At 42.3% G+C, this 19415-nt stretch overlaps 1 protein-coding gene across 1 annotated transcript in view; it reads left to right on the forward strand.

The window, feature by feature from the left end:
• The window catches only part of LAPTM5 (lysosomal protein transmembrane 5), a 170292-nt gene that overhangs the window by 38620 nt on the left and 112257 nt on the right, over positions 1 to 19415 (forward strand). The window contains exon 3 of the mRNA XM_073563328.1: positions 15115 to 15188. Within this exon, the coding sequence (XP_073419429.1) occupies positions 15115 to 15188 (74 nt within the window). The remainder of the gene's footprint in view (positions 1 to 15114; positions 15189 to 19415) is intronic.

The following is a 19415-nucleotide window of genomic DNA, read 5'->3' on the forward strand; positions in this document are numbered from 1 at the left end:
CTGATAATTGTTGATATAGGGTTAAGAAATTTATTTATTTAACTAATAGATGATTAGATGCACAGCAAGACTTACAATATATACTGTAGATGTATTGTGTTGGAATATGTTTGGTGCAATAACTCCATTCCTTTCTATGGTTGTAGAAGGATAGGGAAAATAAGGGGAGGTCAGCTCACCAGTCTCAGTTGTGATCCATAATCCTCCTGCGCACGGAGTCACCTTGATCAGGGGCGTTGACTGAAGCAAAATAAAGGATAGAATCTCCAGCGCTGGACTTCAGTTAAAAATTCATCATTTATTATAAATTCTTAAAATCGGACAAGAAAAAAGTATGAATAAGGACATACAGGCAGATGGGGTCTCTGGTGGTCTCCAACCAACGCGTTTCGACCTAGAAGGTCTTACTCATGGTTCCATGGTTGGAATATGTTTGGTGCAATAACTCCATTCCTTTCTATGAGAGTTTAGCTGCTAGATTTGTATGCTTTTTTATAAAGTTAGAACAAGAAAAAATCTCCCAGAGGCTCACACAGGGATAGCATGTGACTGTATTTGCTGTTTTTCCTGTGTCTGTTGTGAGGTAGCGCTGTCATTTACTTGGGGAATTCTCGCTTGGCAGTGAACAAAACACTTCCGGCATGGGTTTTCCATCAAACATAGCAGTCCATGCGGTTTATTATACAGCATAAACCGATAGAAGCAATCAACAAAACTTCACATAAACAGCAGAGCATCCATTATAGCTTCCCTCTATAAACCCAGTGTTCACACAGGTTGCTCAATGTCCAGCATACAGGCTCTCTTAGCCTCATTTATCTCACCCACGTCAGGGTCTCCACATGGTTCCGTCACTCATGCTGCAGACGTCCATATCCCTCCAGGGAACTTTCAGGCTATGGCAGCCATTACACACAGCCACACACCGGCTGTTAGCCAGGAGACAATCCTGCGCACGGGACCTTCCGCTCTGGACCAACCAGGTCCCTGCATTCACCCTTTGTGACTCACCCTGGCCACATTATATTGTTCATAGCCACGCCCACTGGGTCACATGACTCTGACCTCATCACAGGTCCTTCAGGCATTTTCACACTCTTTACAACCGTGCTCTAAACACACCCCCTGAGTGGGTTTGGAGGTAACCAGGCCCCCCCAACTCTCTAGCTACCTGGAGACTTCTCCCTCTCATATTAAATCAGCATCTCAGCAAAGACCTTGCTGATCACACATACATAAGTCTCCATCTCAAAGCCACCCACTTTGAGATACCTAGCGGCCATTCAACATTCTGCCATTCATCCTTTCTCCTGGGACCTGCACACAGCGCCCCCTAGCAGACACAGTGGTTACTACACCACACTGTGTATGAGAGAAGAGGCCTGTTGTAGATGCAGCACAGATAGAAACACACAAATGATTTATTCCAGATCTATTAAGATTATCATATATTGTTCCTGATTGTTCCTAAATAAAGAAGCTCTGTTGTCACATGCTTGGAGAGTATCCTGAATAATCCACTGCCAGCAGGTTAAGGGCCCAGAGTGACACAGAACCCCAGAGAAACAAAGCAACAGAATCCCAAAGCAAAAGCAGCACAGAGCAACAGAGATGTCCAGCAGCAATCTTGTCAAGTTCTTAGTGCCAAGGCTCACTAACAAGAACTACCAGTCCTGGAAATTCAAGGTGAAGATGCTGCTCATAAAAGAAGGTACATGGAAATATAGTCAGGAACAAGTGCCTCTTCCATTACCAGATGATTGGCTAGAGAAGGATCAGAAAGCACAAAGCATGATCTCCCTCAGTGTAGATGATAATCAGATTGTGCATATATTCAAGTGTGCATCTGCAAAGGACATGTGGGATGAGCTAATGTAAATGCATGAAAGATCAAATCTCAGCAATAAGCTTTATCTCATGAGAAAGCTGTATCAGAGTAAGCTAAGTGATAGACAGAACATGCATGGCTATATGAGAAACACCCTAAAGATTGTGGCGCATCTCAAGGGTATTGGAGAAGAAATTAAAGATTTTCATGTTGCTGCACTTCTATTAAGTGGTCTTCCAGAAAGTTATGACACACTCATGACTGCAATAGATGCACAGCCAGATGATGAGCTGACACTAGAGTATGTTAAAGGCAAACATGTGGCTGAATTCAAGAGAAAAATGTAGCATGTAAGCATAAGTAATGAATCCAGAGCAGAAACAGCATTAAAGACACATGATTTCTCTAAATATAAGGGCAATCTACGAGAAACTTGTGAATGTTTTGTCTGTAAAAAGCCCAGCTAGCTTAAAGAAGACTGCAGAATTTGGAACCTAAGAATGAGTCAGCTTAAAAAAGCATAACAGTCATCAAAGGGTTAAAACAGCTGTAAAGGAAGATTCTGCATGTGTTGAAACTGCATCTAATGCCAGTGCAGGCCCATCTGCAAAGCATATATTGTGTGTACATTCTGGTGCAAGCAGCCATATGACAAATAATAAGGATTTCTTCACTGACCTTAATGAAAGCAAGTCAGAAAAGGTCATCTTAGCTAATGGTCATTATATGACTTCAGATGGAGTAGGAGACAGCTACCTCCACTGTCCAGTTTCCTCAGCACAAAGCAGAAAGATCCCAATAAAGATGTTCTCTATGTTCCAAATCTTGAAAGCAATCTTCTGTCAGTAAAGAAGCTCATGAAAAAGGGAATGTAGTTACTTTTAAAGATAACAGCTGCATCATCTCAAAGAAGGGTCACGCTCTTGCAGATGGAAAAATCCAAGATGGATCACCTAAAATGCAAGGAAAGAATGTACAGTGCTAGACAAGATCTACACAAGAGCTGTATCCATGTATGGCACAGACGTCTTGGGCACAGAGACCCAGAAGCAGTAAGGAAGCTAGCTCAACTTGCAAATGGTATTAAAATCAACCAGTGTAGTCAAATGATGAAGTACACTAGCTGTCTTAAAGGGAAAATGTCCAGAAAATCCTTTCCTAAAATAAGCACCACTAGATCTGCACAGCCTCGGCATCTGATACATACAGATGTGTGTGGTCCAATGAGTGTTCAAACTCCTAGCAAGAAGAGATATTTGCTCACTTTTATTAATGACTACTCCAGATATACAGTCCCCAGCTTGCTTCACAGTAAGGATGAAGTTCCACAGAAACTTGAAGAATATCTTGCTGTAGTGTTTAACAAGTTTGGAAGAATGTCAAAAGCCCTGCGTGCAGATAATGGAACCGAATATACAAGTGGTGAGGTGCAAACTATTTTAAAAAAGGATGGAATCGTGTTCCAGACTACCATTCCATGCAACCCAGAACAAAATGGCATTGCACAGAGGAAGAAGCATACTCTCTGTGAAAGTGGGAGAAGTATGTTGTTTGATGCAAATCTACCTACAATATATTGGGGAGAAGCCATCATGACAGCTTGTTTTCTTCAAAACAGAGTGCCAGGTAAAGCCACCAATAAAACTCCATATGAGCTATTATAATAATCTTTATATAGCGCTAACATATTCCACAGCACTTTACACTCATTATCATCACTGTCCCTGATGGGGCTAACAATCTAAATTCCCAATCAGTATGTCTTGGAAATGTGGGAGGAAACCGGAGTACCCGGATGAAACCTACAGGGGTAACATACAAACTCCTTGCAGATGTTGTCCTTGGTGGGATTCGAACCCAGGACTCCAGCGCTGCAAGGCTGCAGTGCTATCCACTGAGCCACCGTGCTGCCTAACCTGAAGCACCTCAGGATATTTGGAAGCAAATCATTTATGTATGTTACCAAAGAAAAATGTTCCAAGTGGGACTCACACGCAAAGCAAGGAGTCCTGGTGGGCTGTAGCAAAACTCAAAAGGGATTCAGAATCCTACACCGAGAGACCAATATAGTAACAATCAGCAGAAAAGTAGTGATTGATGAAAACTCTGTATCGCTCAAATTCCTTGACGTTACACCAGTAATTCAACCTAAGAAGCAAGAACAAGAATCTCAATCATCAAACCCAGACACCGAAAAGGAAAGCACTGAAGTGTGGATAAGCTCTGAAGCCACCAAGGAAGACACAGAAGAATCAAGTCAACCTCCAGTCAGGAGATCAGAAAGGTCAAACAAAGGTGTCTCAGCTAGATGCCTTTCTTATATGGTCAGAACACTTACTGAACCAGAGCCACAGTCATGGCAAGAGATGCAAAAACTGCCTATCCACGAGAAGCAGAAGTGGATAAATGCTGCTAATTAAGAGATGGAGTCCCTTCACCAAGTCCAGACATGGCATCTTACTGAGCTACCACAAGGAAAAAGAGCTATCGGATGTAAGTGGGTCTTCAAACACAAATATGACTCAGAAGGTAAAGTTCACTGGTTTAAGGCAAGATTGGTCACAAAAGGGTACTCGCACAAGTACGGTGAAGATTATGATGCTACTTTTCTCCAGTTGTGAAGCAAACCACATTCAGAACTTTAATGTCTGTATCTGCAGTTCAACAGTTGACAGTGAGATATTTTGACATCAAAACAGCCTTCCTACATGGTGACCTTGAAGAAGATTTGTACATGAGCCAACCCGAGGGACATACTGTATTAAAAAGGGTGAAGAGCACCTTGTTTGTAAAATGCAAAAATCTCTCTATGGACTTAAGCAATCAGCAAGAGCTTGGAACTTGGAAATGAATGAAGTTTTGATGGATGAAGGATTTAAAAGATCTCAAGCTGATCCATGTTTGTATACAAAAATGTAGCGAAGGAGTGGATGTATGTTCTCCTATATGTAGACGATGTAATCATGTCTCATCAAGATGCAAAAGAAATTGCAAAGCTAGGTGAAATTCTCAATAAGCACTTTGAGGCTAAGGAGATGGAGTCCGTTCACCCACTTCAGACATGGGAGCTTGCTGAGCTACCACAATGAAAAGGAAATTTCAAAGCTAAGTTAAATTCTCAACCATCACTGAGATTAAGGACCTTGGAAATGTGACAAATAATTTGGGAATCCAAATCCAGAGAGAGGAAGATGGGAGTTTTCTTCTCAACCAAAGTTCTAAAATTTCTGCAATACTAAACCAATTTGGAATGTCAGAAGCCAAAGGTGCGTCAACACCAATGGATCCGTCCTACTTACAGTTGGAAGGAGAAGATCTGCTACCCAGCAATGAGAGTTACAGACAAGCAGTGGGGATGCTTCTGTACATAGCAAGCACAACTCGTCCGGATATCACAACCACAGTTGGAATTCTCTGCAGATGTGTAAGCAAGCCATGCCAAAAAGACTGGAATACAATTAAGAGAATTCATTAATATCTTAAAGAAACTCAAAGGCTAAATCTTAAGATATCTGCATCAGGAGATCTCACTCTCAGAGGTTATGTCGATGCAGATTGGGCTGGAGATTCAAGTGATCAGAAATCAACAAGTGGTTAATTGTTCAAGTTAGGAGAAAATTCAATTTCTTGGTCCAGCAGAAAACAAGTGTCAGTCGCATTACCTTCTACAGAAGCAGAATATTGATCTGCAGCTTATGCAAGTCAAGTAGTAATGTGGTTGAAACAACTTTTGGAAGATTTCGGTAAGCCATTAGCTGAACCAAGATTTCTTAGGAATAAATTCTTGGACTTTTAGGTGCGCTGCCAGACAAATTCCATAGCCACACAAGGTTAAAAAGTTAACCCTTTAATCCCTACGCGTTTCGAAGCATAACACTTCTTATGTATCCAGAATAATCCACTGCCAACATATTGACACTGTCATATTAAGCACCAATGGTGTCGCCATAGCCTGTGCAAACCGTATAATGCGGACACTTATTTTTTTGCACTGGAACCACTTTTCTATGCAGTGTATGTAAGAATGTTTAGCAAACTGTTTGACTTTTCTATGTAATATTCATATAATATACATATGAGATCACAATAAACTAGATTGACATATAGTCATATAGCAATCCTCAAAGTAACAGCCATGGCGCACAAGCTATTAGTATAGCGCGCCTACGCTATTGTAAGCAGCTTTCTGGATGCAAAAGACACTGAGGAGATAGTGGTACTTAACCAACACTATTTATTTAACTGACACAAAAAGGAAAATCTATTTACAAGTATATATACACTACTCAAAAAATAAAGGGAACACTTAAACAACAGAATATAACTCCAAGTAAATCAAACTTCTGTGAAATCAAACTGTCCACTTAGGAAGCAACACTGATTGACAATCAATTTCACATGCTGTTGTGCAAATGGAGTAGACAATTACCCCTACCTCCGCCTTTGTGCAAGGAGGAACAGGAGGAGCACTGCAAGAGCCCTGCAAAATGACCTCCAGCAGGCCACAAATGTGCATGTGTCTGCACAGTTAGAAACTAACTCCATGAGGATGGTCTGAGGACCCAATGTCCACAGATGGGGGTTGTGCTCACAGTCCAACAGGACGCTTGGCATTTGCCACAGAACACAGGATTGGAAAATTCGCCACTGGTGCCCTGTGCTATTCACAGATGAAAGCAGGTTCACACTGAGCACATGTGACAGACGTGACATAGTCTGGAGATGCCGTGGAGAGCGATCTGCTGCCTGCAACATCCTTCAGCATGACCGGTTTGGCAGTGGGTCAGTAATGGTGTGGGGTGGCATTTCTTTGGAGGGCCGCACAGCCCTCCATGTGCTCGTCAGAGTTAGCCTGACTGCCATTAGGTACCGAGATGAGATCCTCAGACACCTTGTGAGACTATATGCTGGTGCTGTTGGCCCTGGGTTCCTCCTAATGCAAGACAATGCCAGACCTCATGTGGCTGGAGTGTGTCAGCAGTTCCTGCAAGATGAAGGCATTGAAGCTATGGACTGGCCCACCCGTTCCCGAGACCTGAATCCGAATGAGCACATCTGGGACATCATGTCTCGCTCCATCCACCATCATGTTGCACCACAGACTGTCCAGGAGTTGGCAGATGCTTTAGTCCAGGTCTGGGAGGAGATCCCTCAGGAGACCATCCGTCGACTTATCAGGAGCATGCCCAGGCATTGTACAGTAGGGAGGTCATACAGGCACGTGGAGGCCACACACAATACTGAGCCTCATTTTGACTTGTTTTAAGGACATTACATTCCACTTTAATTTTGTGTGTGACTCCAAATCAGGCCTCCATTGGTTAATAAATTTGATTTCCATTGATGATTTTTGTGTTATTTTGTTTTCAGCACATTCAACTTTGTACAGAACAAAGTTTTCAATCAGAATATTTCATTCATTCAGATCTAGGATGTGTTATTTAATTGTTCCCTTTATTTTTTTGAGCAGTGTATTTATACAGGTAAGCACTATATGGCGATAACAGGGTCAAAACAGTATATCATGACACAGAGAAGTGACTAAATACAACATACTGCATTGAGCAAGGGGTTGGATGCGGTGACCCTTGAGTTAACTTCCAACTTTAATATTCTATCTATTCAATATTTTATTATATACTGTATATACTCGAGTATAAGCAGACCCGAGTATAAGCCGAGGCACCTAATTTTACCACAAAAAATTGGGAAAACTTATTGACTTGAGTATAAGCCTGGTATGCATTGTCCCCTCATCCCCATCTTGGTATGCATGTATTCTCATTCTTATCCTGGTATGCATGGCTCCTAAACTCTATCCTTGTCTGCATGACTCCTCATCCCTATCCTAGCATGATTGGACCCCATCCCTATCCTGGTATGCATGGCTCCATCCCTATCCTTGTATGCATGGCTCCATCCCTATCCTTGTATGCATGGCTCCATCCCTATCCTTGTATGCATGGCCCCATCCCTATCCTTGTATGCATGGCTCCATCCCTATCCTTGCATGCACTGTTCCATCCTTATCCTTGTATGCATGGCTCCATCCCTATCCTTGTATACATGGGCCCCATCCCGATCCTTGTATGCATGGGCCCCATCCCTATCCTGGTATGATTGGCCCCATCCCTATCCTTGTATACATGGTCCCATCCCTGTTGTATATATGGCCCCATCCCTATCCTTGAATGCATGGCCCCATCCCTATCCTTTAATGCATGGCTCCATCCCTATCCTTGTATGCATGGCAGCATCCCTATCCATGTATGCATGGCTCCATCCCTATCGGTGTATGCATGACCCCATACTTATACTGGTATGATAGGCCTTCATCAAAAAAACATTAAAAAAACATACTTACAGTACCTTCCTGTGCTCTCGAGCGTCTTCTTCCGTTGCCAGCAGTTGCTTTGTGAGCAGGGACATCATGCGCTGCTCACAAGCAGTGTACAGCTGCCGGAATACTCATCACTTCCCACGCTGGAACCATGTGCATGGAGGGCAGTGAGTGTTAAGTAGTGTGCAGAGTGTCAGCCACCGGGCTGTCACATGTGCCTCTTCTTAAGAGAAATGAATATTCACCTCTCTCCACGCCTATAGGAGAGGGCCCATTTTTCTGCAGCAGACGGCTCCTGCCTCCTGTGACCCGCTGCTCTGCTGCTGCCACTCTCCCTTCATCTTCTGAGACCCTTAAGGCCCCGTCTCACTAAGCGATCTCGGTAGCGAGATCGCTGCTGAGTCACAACTTTTGTGACGTAACAGCGATCTCACCAGCGAGATCGCTGTGTGTGACAGCGATCAGCGAGCGGCCCCCCTGCTGGTATAGCTGATCGCTGGAAGAAACCTCTGGACATTTCTTTGGTCGCTGGTCTCCCGCTGGCCAGCACGCATCGCTGTGTGTGACAGGCGGGAGACCAGCGATCAGGTGTAAAAAATAATAAAAGAAATAAAAAATATAGTTATTCTCACCTTCCGACGTCCCGTTCAGCCATCCCGCCTCTCTCCACCCTCCGGTCCCAGTGATCCTTTGCACGAATGACCGCGAGACTTTGTTATCCCTCGAGACCGTGACATCTCGCGGTCATTCGTGCAAAGGATCACTGGGACCGGAGCGTGGAGAGGGGCAGGATGGCTGAACGCGACGTCGGAAGGTGAGAATAACTATATTTTTTATTTTGATTCTATTTTTTACAGCGATGGCCAGCGATGCCGCGCGCTCGGCATCGCTGTGCTGATCACTGGTGAAGCTGTCTGTGTGACAGCTCACCAGCGATCACATAGCGACTTACTAGCGATCCTGACACCTTGATATCGGTGTCGGGATCGCTGGTAAGTCGCTTAGTGTGACGGGGCCTTTACTCAAGTCTAAGCCGAGGAGGGCGGTTTCAGCACAAATAAAGTTCGGAAAAATTTGCTTATACTCGAGTATATATGATATATTGTTCTTGTTATCTAGCACTTAAAAGACTGTTAGTGCCTTTATGTCTGAAATTCACAGATATCACTTTCAGTACTAGGTCCATTCCCATTATAGTCTATGTAAGCTCCTCTGATCATTATGTAAGCATGTTGCGGGATGAAGTGTCAGGCAGGAGGCAGAGCAAGGTTTAACGAAAGGTAACAATTTAATAGAACAGAGTTTTCACTCCTCGCAGGGAGGTAAACGGTTAAAGGGTGAATGGTAGGAATAATAACTGTAAAACAAGGGTAGTCCAAAGAAAGAACTTATCGTGTCCTGTATGATTCTCTGTAGGAGATGATCCCGCAGGGCTTATAACTCTGGCAGAGTCCAGGGGGTGATGTCCTCAGATGGGAGATTCTTTACACGGTGGTCCATCTTCTGGCGGCAGCGGTCGGTCTCCAGTACCTTCCACTGAGCCCCTAGTCCATAAACACATGCGGTCAGAGCAAACAAGGCCACAGCACCTTTGGAGTCCAACAGGAATGGTTGTGGAGCAAGTGGCAGGGAAAGCTGCAGAAGTCCATCCGGTACTTGGCTTCCCCTCCTCTGCACGTGCGCAGTAAGCACAGTCACGGAGCGCAAGGCACCTCTATCTCCAGCAGTCACTGAGTGCATGGCACCTCTCAGCGCAGCGATCCCTCTGCAGACGGCGGGGCCCAACCAATGCGGCCTGTCGCAGTGCCAGTACTGGGGGACAAAGCGCGCTGCTCAACTGATCACGCACTGTTTCGGGTTGGCGCCAAGCTCTCTGCTGCTGCACTCGCTTTTCTTTTTATGTAATTGTAAGAAGGGGACAGGATGGTAGTCTTAGCCGAGGACACCGGGGCTCTGGTGTCCTGACCTCCTCCCACAAAAAAAACAGCAGCTTCTACCAGCGTACCTGTTCGAGATGCTGGTCCATCATCAGGGATTCCACAGTGGTGTTGCACAGCTCCTGCACTCTTAACTCCAGTGCTATGGGTTGAAATAATAGACACAGATACCGGTTCTGATGCCAAACCAACGAGTTTACTTTCTTCTTCAACGGTCTCGGACACATCAGTTACATTACAGTTCACACAGCCTTCCTCCTGCACTTTTCCTTGCTTAGTTTCTACATCCTCATGCACAGTCCAGGGTAGTACGGCCCCAGGCAGTACCACAGCATCACTCCAGTGAGACCTCAATCCATAGGGGAACTCGTTCATCTGCTTCGCCTCAGACTTGCAGGTCTCAGCCCTATTTAAGATCTTCCACATAGTGAATCCTCTGCGCCCTGCATGACTCTTAGACCACTCTTTCCTTTCTGTCTCCGCTGCTGTCTCAAACTGTAATTTCCACTGGTGCTCCGCTCTTATACAGCACCCGACTGCCTGTGCCCGTGCTTTTCTGCTTTGCCACAATGTTACACACCTGCTGTGGAGTCCTGGGCCTAGAGTCCTTGTGGACTTGTCGGGTGGGCTCGCCCCTCTGAACTATTCCTATAACCTACACTAACTTAATCCACAACAGCTCCTCCTACAGTTAACCCGTATATGAACTATCTATCAACTGTACCTAAAAAGGCCCACTAGCGTACCCCCATCTAGTTGCCCTTTGCAAAACTACACTACCCCATCTATGAATACTATATACTACAAGTGCCCTCCTCTAATGTTCCCAAAGGATACACAAACTCCCTAATCTATACAGCAATACAAAGGCATAATATGGCATACAACATAATATAATACATCATGGTAACACATAATGTGCCTTCATTATAGCGCTTGTGTGGACGCGCGGCCTGAGATCCCGCCCCGCAGTCTCTTCTGATTTATTCACACTGCAGGTCTGGGAATCTTGGGCGTGCGCAGTAGTTCTCTGTGGCTCTCCCTCAAATCCCTCCGCCTCTTTCCTACTGTGCAGCATCATAGGAATCGTCAGCTCATCACTAATTGCTGTGAGATTTGAGGAAGAGCCGCAGAGAACTACTGCGCATGCCCAAGATTCCCAGCACCGCAGTGTGACTAAATCAGAAGAGACTGCAGGGCGGGATCTTGGTATAAGGAAGACATCATGTGATGTCAGTGGACGGGCAGCGCTAACTGCGCATGCCCAAGAAAAAAGATTACAGCGCAGGTGCCAGGAAAATAAATGAACGCTGAGGAGGCATTGCCCACAAGAAAGGAGGAAATGACTGATGGATGTGAAGCGTCTGTGTCCGGGGGGAAAGACCTGCCCCCCGGACAAACTACAGGTATGACGGACAAATTATAAAAACGATAATTTCAGGGGTGGAAAGGACAACAAATAGAAGAGCCACCTTGACAGAATGCAGCATTAGTGCTGCACAAGGTGGCTCTTTTAGTTAAAAACGCCTGGGGAGGGTAACAGGTTCCCTTTAACTAGAGATTATCTTGCATGATGTTCCCAAGTTGCTGTTCCTGAGGTCGCACTGTGAGTTCTTCTTCCCAGCACCCTTCTGTTTCTTTTATGTTAGAGGGTCTGGGAGGTTTTTCATTTATCCATTTATTTTTTTGTTCTTTGTATTTCCTCTGTCTACCCTGTGTGAACATGTTTAGATTTTTATCCTGGGTTCTCATGTCTCCCTGCACACTCTCCCTTCTCTTTGTAGGACTTGTGTTGTCGACTCCCATTTGGTCCCTCAGGAGGAATGAGAAAACCCTCGTCGGCCTTCTAAGGAGACAGGCCTGAGGAGGTGTTTTTTAGTGTTGTGATTAAGTCTGTTCAGGGACAAGTTAACTCTATTTGTAAGTTCTTTCCTTCTACCGTTACCCATCTGAGTTCATAATAGACAGGAGCTGGATTTTATACACTTGTGATCATGGGACTGAATGAAAAAATAGAAATAAATGGTTAAGAGTTTTGTCCAATACTTTTGTCTCTATCGTATATATATATATATATATATATATATATATACACACAATATAGACAAAAGTATTGGACACAACTCTTAACCATTTATCTTTATACTGTAAATATGTGATAAATAGAAAAGATAGATCGGTTTAATTATGAAACTGAAATGTTGATGCATGGGCCAATTGCGAGTCCTTCACTTTTTCACATCATTAGAAGTGCTGTTTGTTTTTCTAGAGATATAGATATGAGATAGTTAGATAGATAGGTAGATAGATAGATAGATAGATAATACATGGTAGATAGATACTGTAGATAGATAGATCTATAGATAGTCATGAACTATAAATTTTTAGACATTTTATGGATTCAACTTGCTTTGAACTCATAAAATAATCATTTTATAAGATCAATCTTTCCATGTATACAAGCATTTTTTCAACTTACAATGCCTGAAATTCCACTATTCCTCTTGCCCATGATGAATAGATGTAGCTACAAAATACCCATTTGTTTTTGATGGCAGTTTAAAGCAATTTCTAGAAACTTAATTGAAAAACAATTACAGAATGAATACGACTAAATAAACAAAATCAAGACTAATTTTTTATGACATAAAACAAAATGTTTTTATCATTACTGAACACAGAATCCCTTCTATAAATCAATAACACACATCTTTATTTTCTAAAATCAATGAAAACTTGTCATATGTAGAGAATACTTTCCATTCCAGACACAATCTTTCTTGCCAGATTATCATTATTGTAATAACTGTTTACAGCGATAATTATGTAACATGCATAGACAGTTGGTGTTACAATTACCACATCCCTATTAAAGACAAACAATGAAACAGCACATAATAAATAGCGCATATGCAGGCCAAGAAGTGGGGAATTGCAAGCTTTTACCCAAACTCGTGAATTCAGTCGTTGAGTGATTATACTGCTTTTCATACAAAATGTTCTATACTGCATTAAAACAATAAAACCCAGTAAAAATAGAGATAAAAACAATGTAAGAAGAGAATCGGGCTCATTACACAATGTGTAGATTCATCAGCCTCATATTCCATAATGTATGATTACTCACTATATATCATAAGGGTAGCTATAGCAATCAAGGTCACCAAAGATATGTTTGTAATCTACTTAGGCAGCTCCAGAATTAATATATTAAATATGATATAACCTCATTGTTAGAGAGGCTGGTAGTGAAAATGTTCCTTCTACGATGGGAGGGCACTGTGCCTAACAAGGGTGTTTAGGATGATGTGAGTAAACGGTCACATGAGCGCTAGGAACACAAGGACAAAGTAATAGTTTCTTTAGCCTACAATGCATTGTGGGCTAAAGAAACTATTACTTTGTCCTTGTGTTCCTAGCGCTCCTGTGACTGTTTACTCACATTGTCCTAGCATACTATCCTCCATTGGAGGCCTATGGATAGAGCTGCAGTGGATCACTTATTTCTAATCATCTTCATTCACCGCCCTCTTGGCGCTCCCTTTTGACCGCTACCCATATTGACTACTATAACAAGGGTATTTAGACATAGAGATAACGCACCAACGTCTTGTTGAAGGATAGCATTCATGCCTCTGTCTTTTGATTGAGATACTGATCAATAGATTATTGATCATTTTAAGATGTATGATTCATTAACTGTTGTATTAAGTTCTTCGGCCCATTTAATAATAAAATAAGGTTTTCAGGAGTCATCGCTTAATAATTTATAAAGTAATTTAATGGATTTCAACAAAAAAAAGATGCCACTTTAACTCAGTCTCTACCGGGATCCAAAACATGTACTACAATCTCACCACTTAGGATCAGTGGATCAGTCAAAATTCAAATTTGTCTGTTCTCATGGACTTTTCTGGGAAATGCAATTATCAGAAAAGTCATTCTCCAACAAATCCCAGAGCTTTTTAAAGGAAAGATGTAAAACCATAAATAAATGCTTATGGGCACTTCACTGTTCACTTTTTCGCTTTCTCTGATGCTCACTGTCAACTGTTTGGTCCTTGACTTGTTTTTAGACTGATGCCGCTTGTGCTGAAATCCCAAGCTTCTGCACATGTGGGCACAAGGTCACAGCGCACGATACATTGTTATGAATCATGATGTATTGACTTTTCACACTTTTGACCAGAATTCTCCCATTTCTAGAGCTGCACAGCCCAGCTGTGCAAACTGCATAGCCGCCCCATATTCAAATCAGTAGCGGGGTGATGTTAAGTATCTGGCCACAGCCACTACTCTGAGCAGTTCCTGCTGACGCTGACACTGAGAACAGCTGATTGACAGGTGTGGCGGCTGTCGCATCCCAACAGATCAGACATTGATGACCTATGCTAAGGATAGGCTATCAATGTTAAAGTCCTGGACAATCCCTTTAAATAAAGAATGAGAGACAGAGAGAACGATGATGGCCACAGATATTTTTGGACAATCTTTCAATTATTGCAGTATTTTCAGTTTTTACGGTTCTACTGTTAAAAGAATTTAAATGAGAAAGACAGTAAATGAAAGGCAGTGAAGACAGTGGGAAGAGTACATGAACACCATAATTGAAGAGCTGTAATTGGGGAATGAATTGGCATACATATTATGATTACTGGAATGCACATTACAAGCCATAACTCATCCGTTATTCCCTTACGTGCTTAATACTAATAACTATACTTACTGCAAATTCTATGGAAATAACTGATTTTACCAAATCTATAATATTTGGTTTGAAAATAAATAACGAGCAAATACAAGAAAAAATCAAAGTATGTTTAGCCACATTCACTCACTCATTTCCTTTTAAATTGTATTAAACTATTATTCAATTTCTTTACATTTTTAATTAACTCCATCTTACTAACACAATTATGTTGACGACTATAAGTATGACAAATGGACTAGGTATTTCTAAAGATAGATCAGTAGAATGAAATATGACTTTTTTTCCTATTTTTCAACAGATACAGTTTCAAGTTACCTTCTTCTTCTAGCCCTGCTTCTGATCAGCCTCTCATTACTGACTGGTGTGATAATTGTAAGTGACATGCTTAGTCTGAGCCATGTTAGAAATCTTTAACATAGAAATGAAAGCAAGTCAGCACATAGACACGCGAGGGGCCATGGGTACTACTTTCTCTGAGGCGTTCTTATCATTGGTTATAACACCAATCTAAAAAATGCAGAAAATATTTGAATTAAAGACATTTTAGAATGAGGTTCAAAGATTAAAAAAGTATTTTTTTAGCTTTTGAAAAACACAATGACTGCATTTATTTTGCAATCGTCAGTATGTGAAAAAGTATTGGAAATGCACAGTTCAAGTCTAACATAAAGTTTCTATCTCATTACTTTGTTATTGCTGTTGCTGAATGATTGGTCTGATTCTAGTCTGTTAAAGCTACATTTCACAGCAGCAGACTGCTTCCTCTAAGTGCTGCAGGCCCACCCAAAGCTGTCCTGTATGCTTTCTTATAGAGATAGATATCTCAACATGGACAACTTGTATCTACATGGATGGGGTGACCATTGATAGTTTTAAATGTAGTGACTGTGACCCACTATTTGACCAATACTCATTTCTGTTAACAAACTCCACTTCATGAGGGTCTTCAGAGCATGATTATGCTTTCTCCTGCATGGATAGCACAGCTGAGGATTATAACCTACATAAAGAATGGAATTCGCTAGCATAACTTAAGTATTAAAAACATGATTAAACTGAGGACAGGATAATTAATAACATAGCCATAGACACAAAAAAATAAAAAAAAATTGAGAGAATAACAATGTTGTAATAATTAATCATAATGCAATATATAGGAATGGAGCATATATGCAAACAAAATCATGTGGAATGCATGTATCGCTTATACAAAGTAAACTGCAATGCATGAAATGCATAAGGTGCATATGCTACTGCATGACAATTAGATGAGTGATGAAAGTATTTAGGAGGATCAAGTTAAAGGGATGACACTTGAATTGATTTGCTCATCCATCTATTCTTTCAGACAATTCTAGTGACTGCTCATCACATTAGCTTAAATCGACTACTCAGCTTGAGACAAAACTTTAATAAGTCTTACGGCATTTAAATTATCGATACACAATTTTAATTAATTATAAAACTTCTTTTGGCTGTTTTTACACCATGGTTCAGATTGTTATTATTCTGTGCTTTATTCAGAATAGAATAGCTCAGCTAATGGCAGCAATAGATTTATTACATGATAAACTTTGTCGGCATGAGCCAAACCTCTTTGACTTATAATGGTGTCTGTTATGAACAGGTCACCAAGGAGGATGGCAAGAATAGGCTAGGCCACCAGGAAATCAGAAAGGTTGGTCAATTAGTGAATTGCAGACCCCTAATCCTAACAACACAACTAACAGTAGCCGTGGAGAGTACCTATGATGCCCTAGACGCCTCGACACAGCCGGAGAACTAATTAGGCCTAAAGCAAGAAAGGTGAAATCTAAACTTCCCCGGAGTAGAACCTCAAAGAAATAGATAGCCCCCAAGCATATATTGTCGGTGAGACCAGATGAGCGACAAACACAAGCAGAAAATAGACTGAGCAAGTGATGGGGCCCAAACTGTCTAGATAGGATAGGAAAGGAAAGACACTGTCTGCAATTACGCAAAAACCCTAAAAAATCCAACACATCTGATGTACAAAAAAAACACTGAGGTCTCACGACCTCTCCCCCACTATATCAGCATTCTGGCAGCAAAGCAAAAGAGACTAATATAACAGGGGACTGAACAAACTGACACAAGCTGTAACATATGGAGCGAGGTCCAGCACAGCCCCAGCAGGGAGCACGCTGAACCCGCACAGCAAAGCAGAAAGAGGCAAAACCAGATCAGATGCAAAGGATTAGCAAATAGACAACTTAGCTGAAAAATGCAGGATCAGGCAGGAGACAGCAGACCTCAAGTTGCACAGGAAGAACTAATCACCCGCAACAATTGAGGGAAGCCTGCTCACTTAAATACTCCCAATCAGTAACCCCAGATTTCCAATCATCATCGTCAGATGGCAGACCTCTGTCAATCCGGCCAGCTCCACTACCCACAGTAACCGCCAAAGGGAGCCCCGATTCAGAAGTAAGAGAATTCACAACAGTATCCCACTTGAGGAGGGGTCACTGAACCCTCATCCATGCCACCAGGCCAATCAGGATGGGCCCGGTGAAAAGCACGAACCAATCTCTCGGCATGAATGTCAGAAGCAGAGACCCAAGAATTATCCTCCTGGCCATAACCTTTCCTTTCCACTTGACCAAGTATTGGAGTCTCCGTCTAGCCAGACAAGAATCCAATATCTTCTCTACCTCATACTTCAAATTACCCTTAACCAAAACAGGGTCAGGGGGGCCGCCATGGGAACTACTGGCTCCACAAACCTTTTCAACAAAGATATGTGAAAAACGTTATGAATCTTAAACGTAACTGGAAGAGCCAAACGGAAGGAAATGGGGTTAAGGATTTCCAAAATCTTATAAGGTCCAATGAACCTTGGCTTGAATTTTGGAGACACAACATTCATAGGAATATTTTTTGAAGACAACCAAACCATATCACCCACTTTAAACCGGGGACCAATGGTCCTATGCCGATTGGAAAACCGTGGGGCCTTTTCCTGAGAGTGGGACAACTTTACCACTACTTGGTCCCAAATCTGCTGCTTTCTCTCTACCACAGAATCCACACTTGGGCAGGCTGAAGCTTCCACCTGCCCTGAAGGAAATCGAGGATGAAACCCAAAGTTACAGGAAAAAGGAGACATCAAAGTGACAGAACTAGCCCTATTGTTTAGCGCGAATTCGGCCAAGGGCAAAAATGAGACCCAGTCATCTTGATCAGCAGATATGAAACATCTCAGATAGGATTCCAATGTCTGGTTTGTTCTCTCAGTCTGCCCATTGGTCTGAGGATGAAATGCATAGGAGAGAGATAAATGAATTTCCAGTTTGGAACAAAAAGCTCTCCAAAATCTGGAAACAAATTGGACTCCTTTGTCCGACACAATGTTCTCAGGAATCTGGTGCAAACGAACCACCTGCTGTAAAAACAAGGGCACCAACTCAGAAGAAGATGGCAACTTTGGGAGTGGTACAAGATGGACCATATTAGAAAATCTATCACAGATTACCCAAATAACAGTCATTCTCTGAGAGACAGTGAGATCAGAAATAAAATCCATTGAGATATGGGTCCATGGCCTCCTGGGCACCGGCAGGGGCATCAACAAACCACTAGAACGAGAACAGTGCTTGGACCGAGAACAAGTCCCACAGAACTGCACAAAATTGCTGACATCACAAGATAAGGCAGGCCACCAAAAAGACCGACTCACCAAATCTCTGGTACCAAAAATACCTGGATGACCAGCTAGCGCAGAGCAATGAATTTCAGACATTACTCTTCTACTCCACTGGTCAGGGACATACAATTTTCCCATAGGGCATCGTTCAGGTTTGTCCTCCTGAAATTCCTCCAGGGCAAGTCTCAAATCGGGTGAGATGGCAGAAAGAACTACACCCTCATTTAGAAAGAGAAACCTATCACAAACTAAAATGTTTCTATACTAATGCACAAAGCATGGGCAACAAACAAGGAGAATTGGAACTACTAACACAGGAAAAGTAATATGATGTCATTGGAATCACTGAAACTTGGTGGGACAATACACATGATTGGAATACAAGACTAGAAGGATACAACTTATTTGCAAGAAACAGACTTGATAAACGAGGAGGTGTCGCATTGTATGTTAGAAACGCGTATATGTGCACAGAGATTGAAGCTTCAGAGACTGGGAGTTCTGTGGAAACTGTTTGGGTAAGAATACAAGGACAGAACAATGGAAAGGACACCATTGTAGGCATTTACTACAGGCCGCCTGGGCAAGCTGAAGATATGGATGAACTCTTTATGCATCAAATGGCCAAGTTCTCCAAAAAATATGACATAGTTGTCATGGGAGATTTCAACTATCCAGACATTTGTTGGGAATCTCTCTCAGGCAAAACTAACAGGTCAAGGAAATTCTTATCCTCTCTTGCTGACAACTTTATCTTCCAAAAGGTAGGGGAGAAAACAAGGGGAACTGCTACCTTGGATCTAATCCTTATAAACAGGGAGGAAATGGTTGTGGAGGTAAAAGTGGCTGGGACCCTAGGAGGTAGCAACCATGCTATTTTAGAATTTTGGATAACTAGAGGCGGAAGACCTGTGAAGACTCAGACGTCAAGG

Source organism: Dendrobates tinctorius, unplaced genomic scaffold, assembly GCF_039654945.1.
Source record: "Dendrobates tinctorius isolate UK_male_01 unplaced genomic scaffold, ASM3965494v1 ptg000015l, whole genome shotgun sequence".
NCBI classification, from domain to species: domain Eukaryota; kingdom Metazoa; phylum Chordata; class Amphibia; order Anura; family Dendrobatidae; genus Dendrobates; species Dendrobates tinctorius.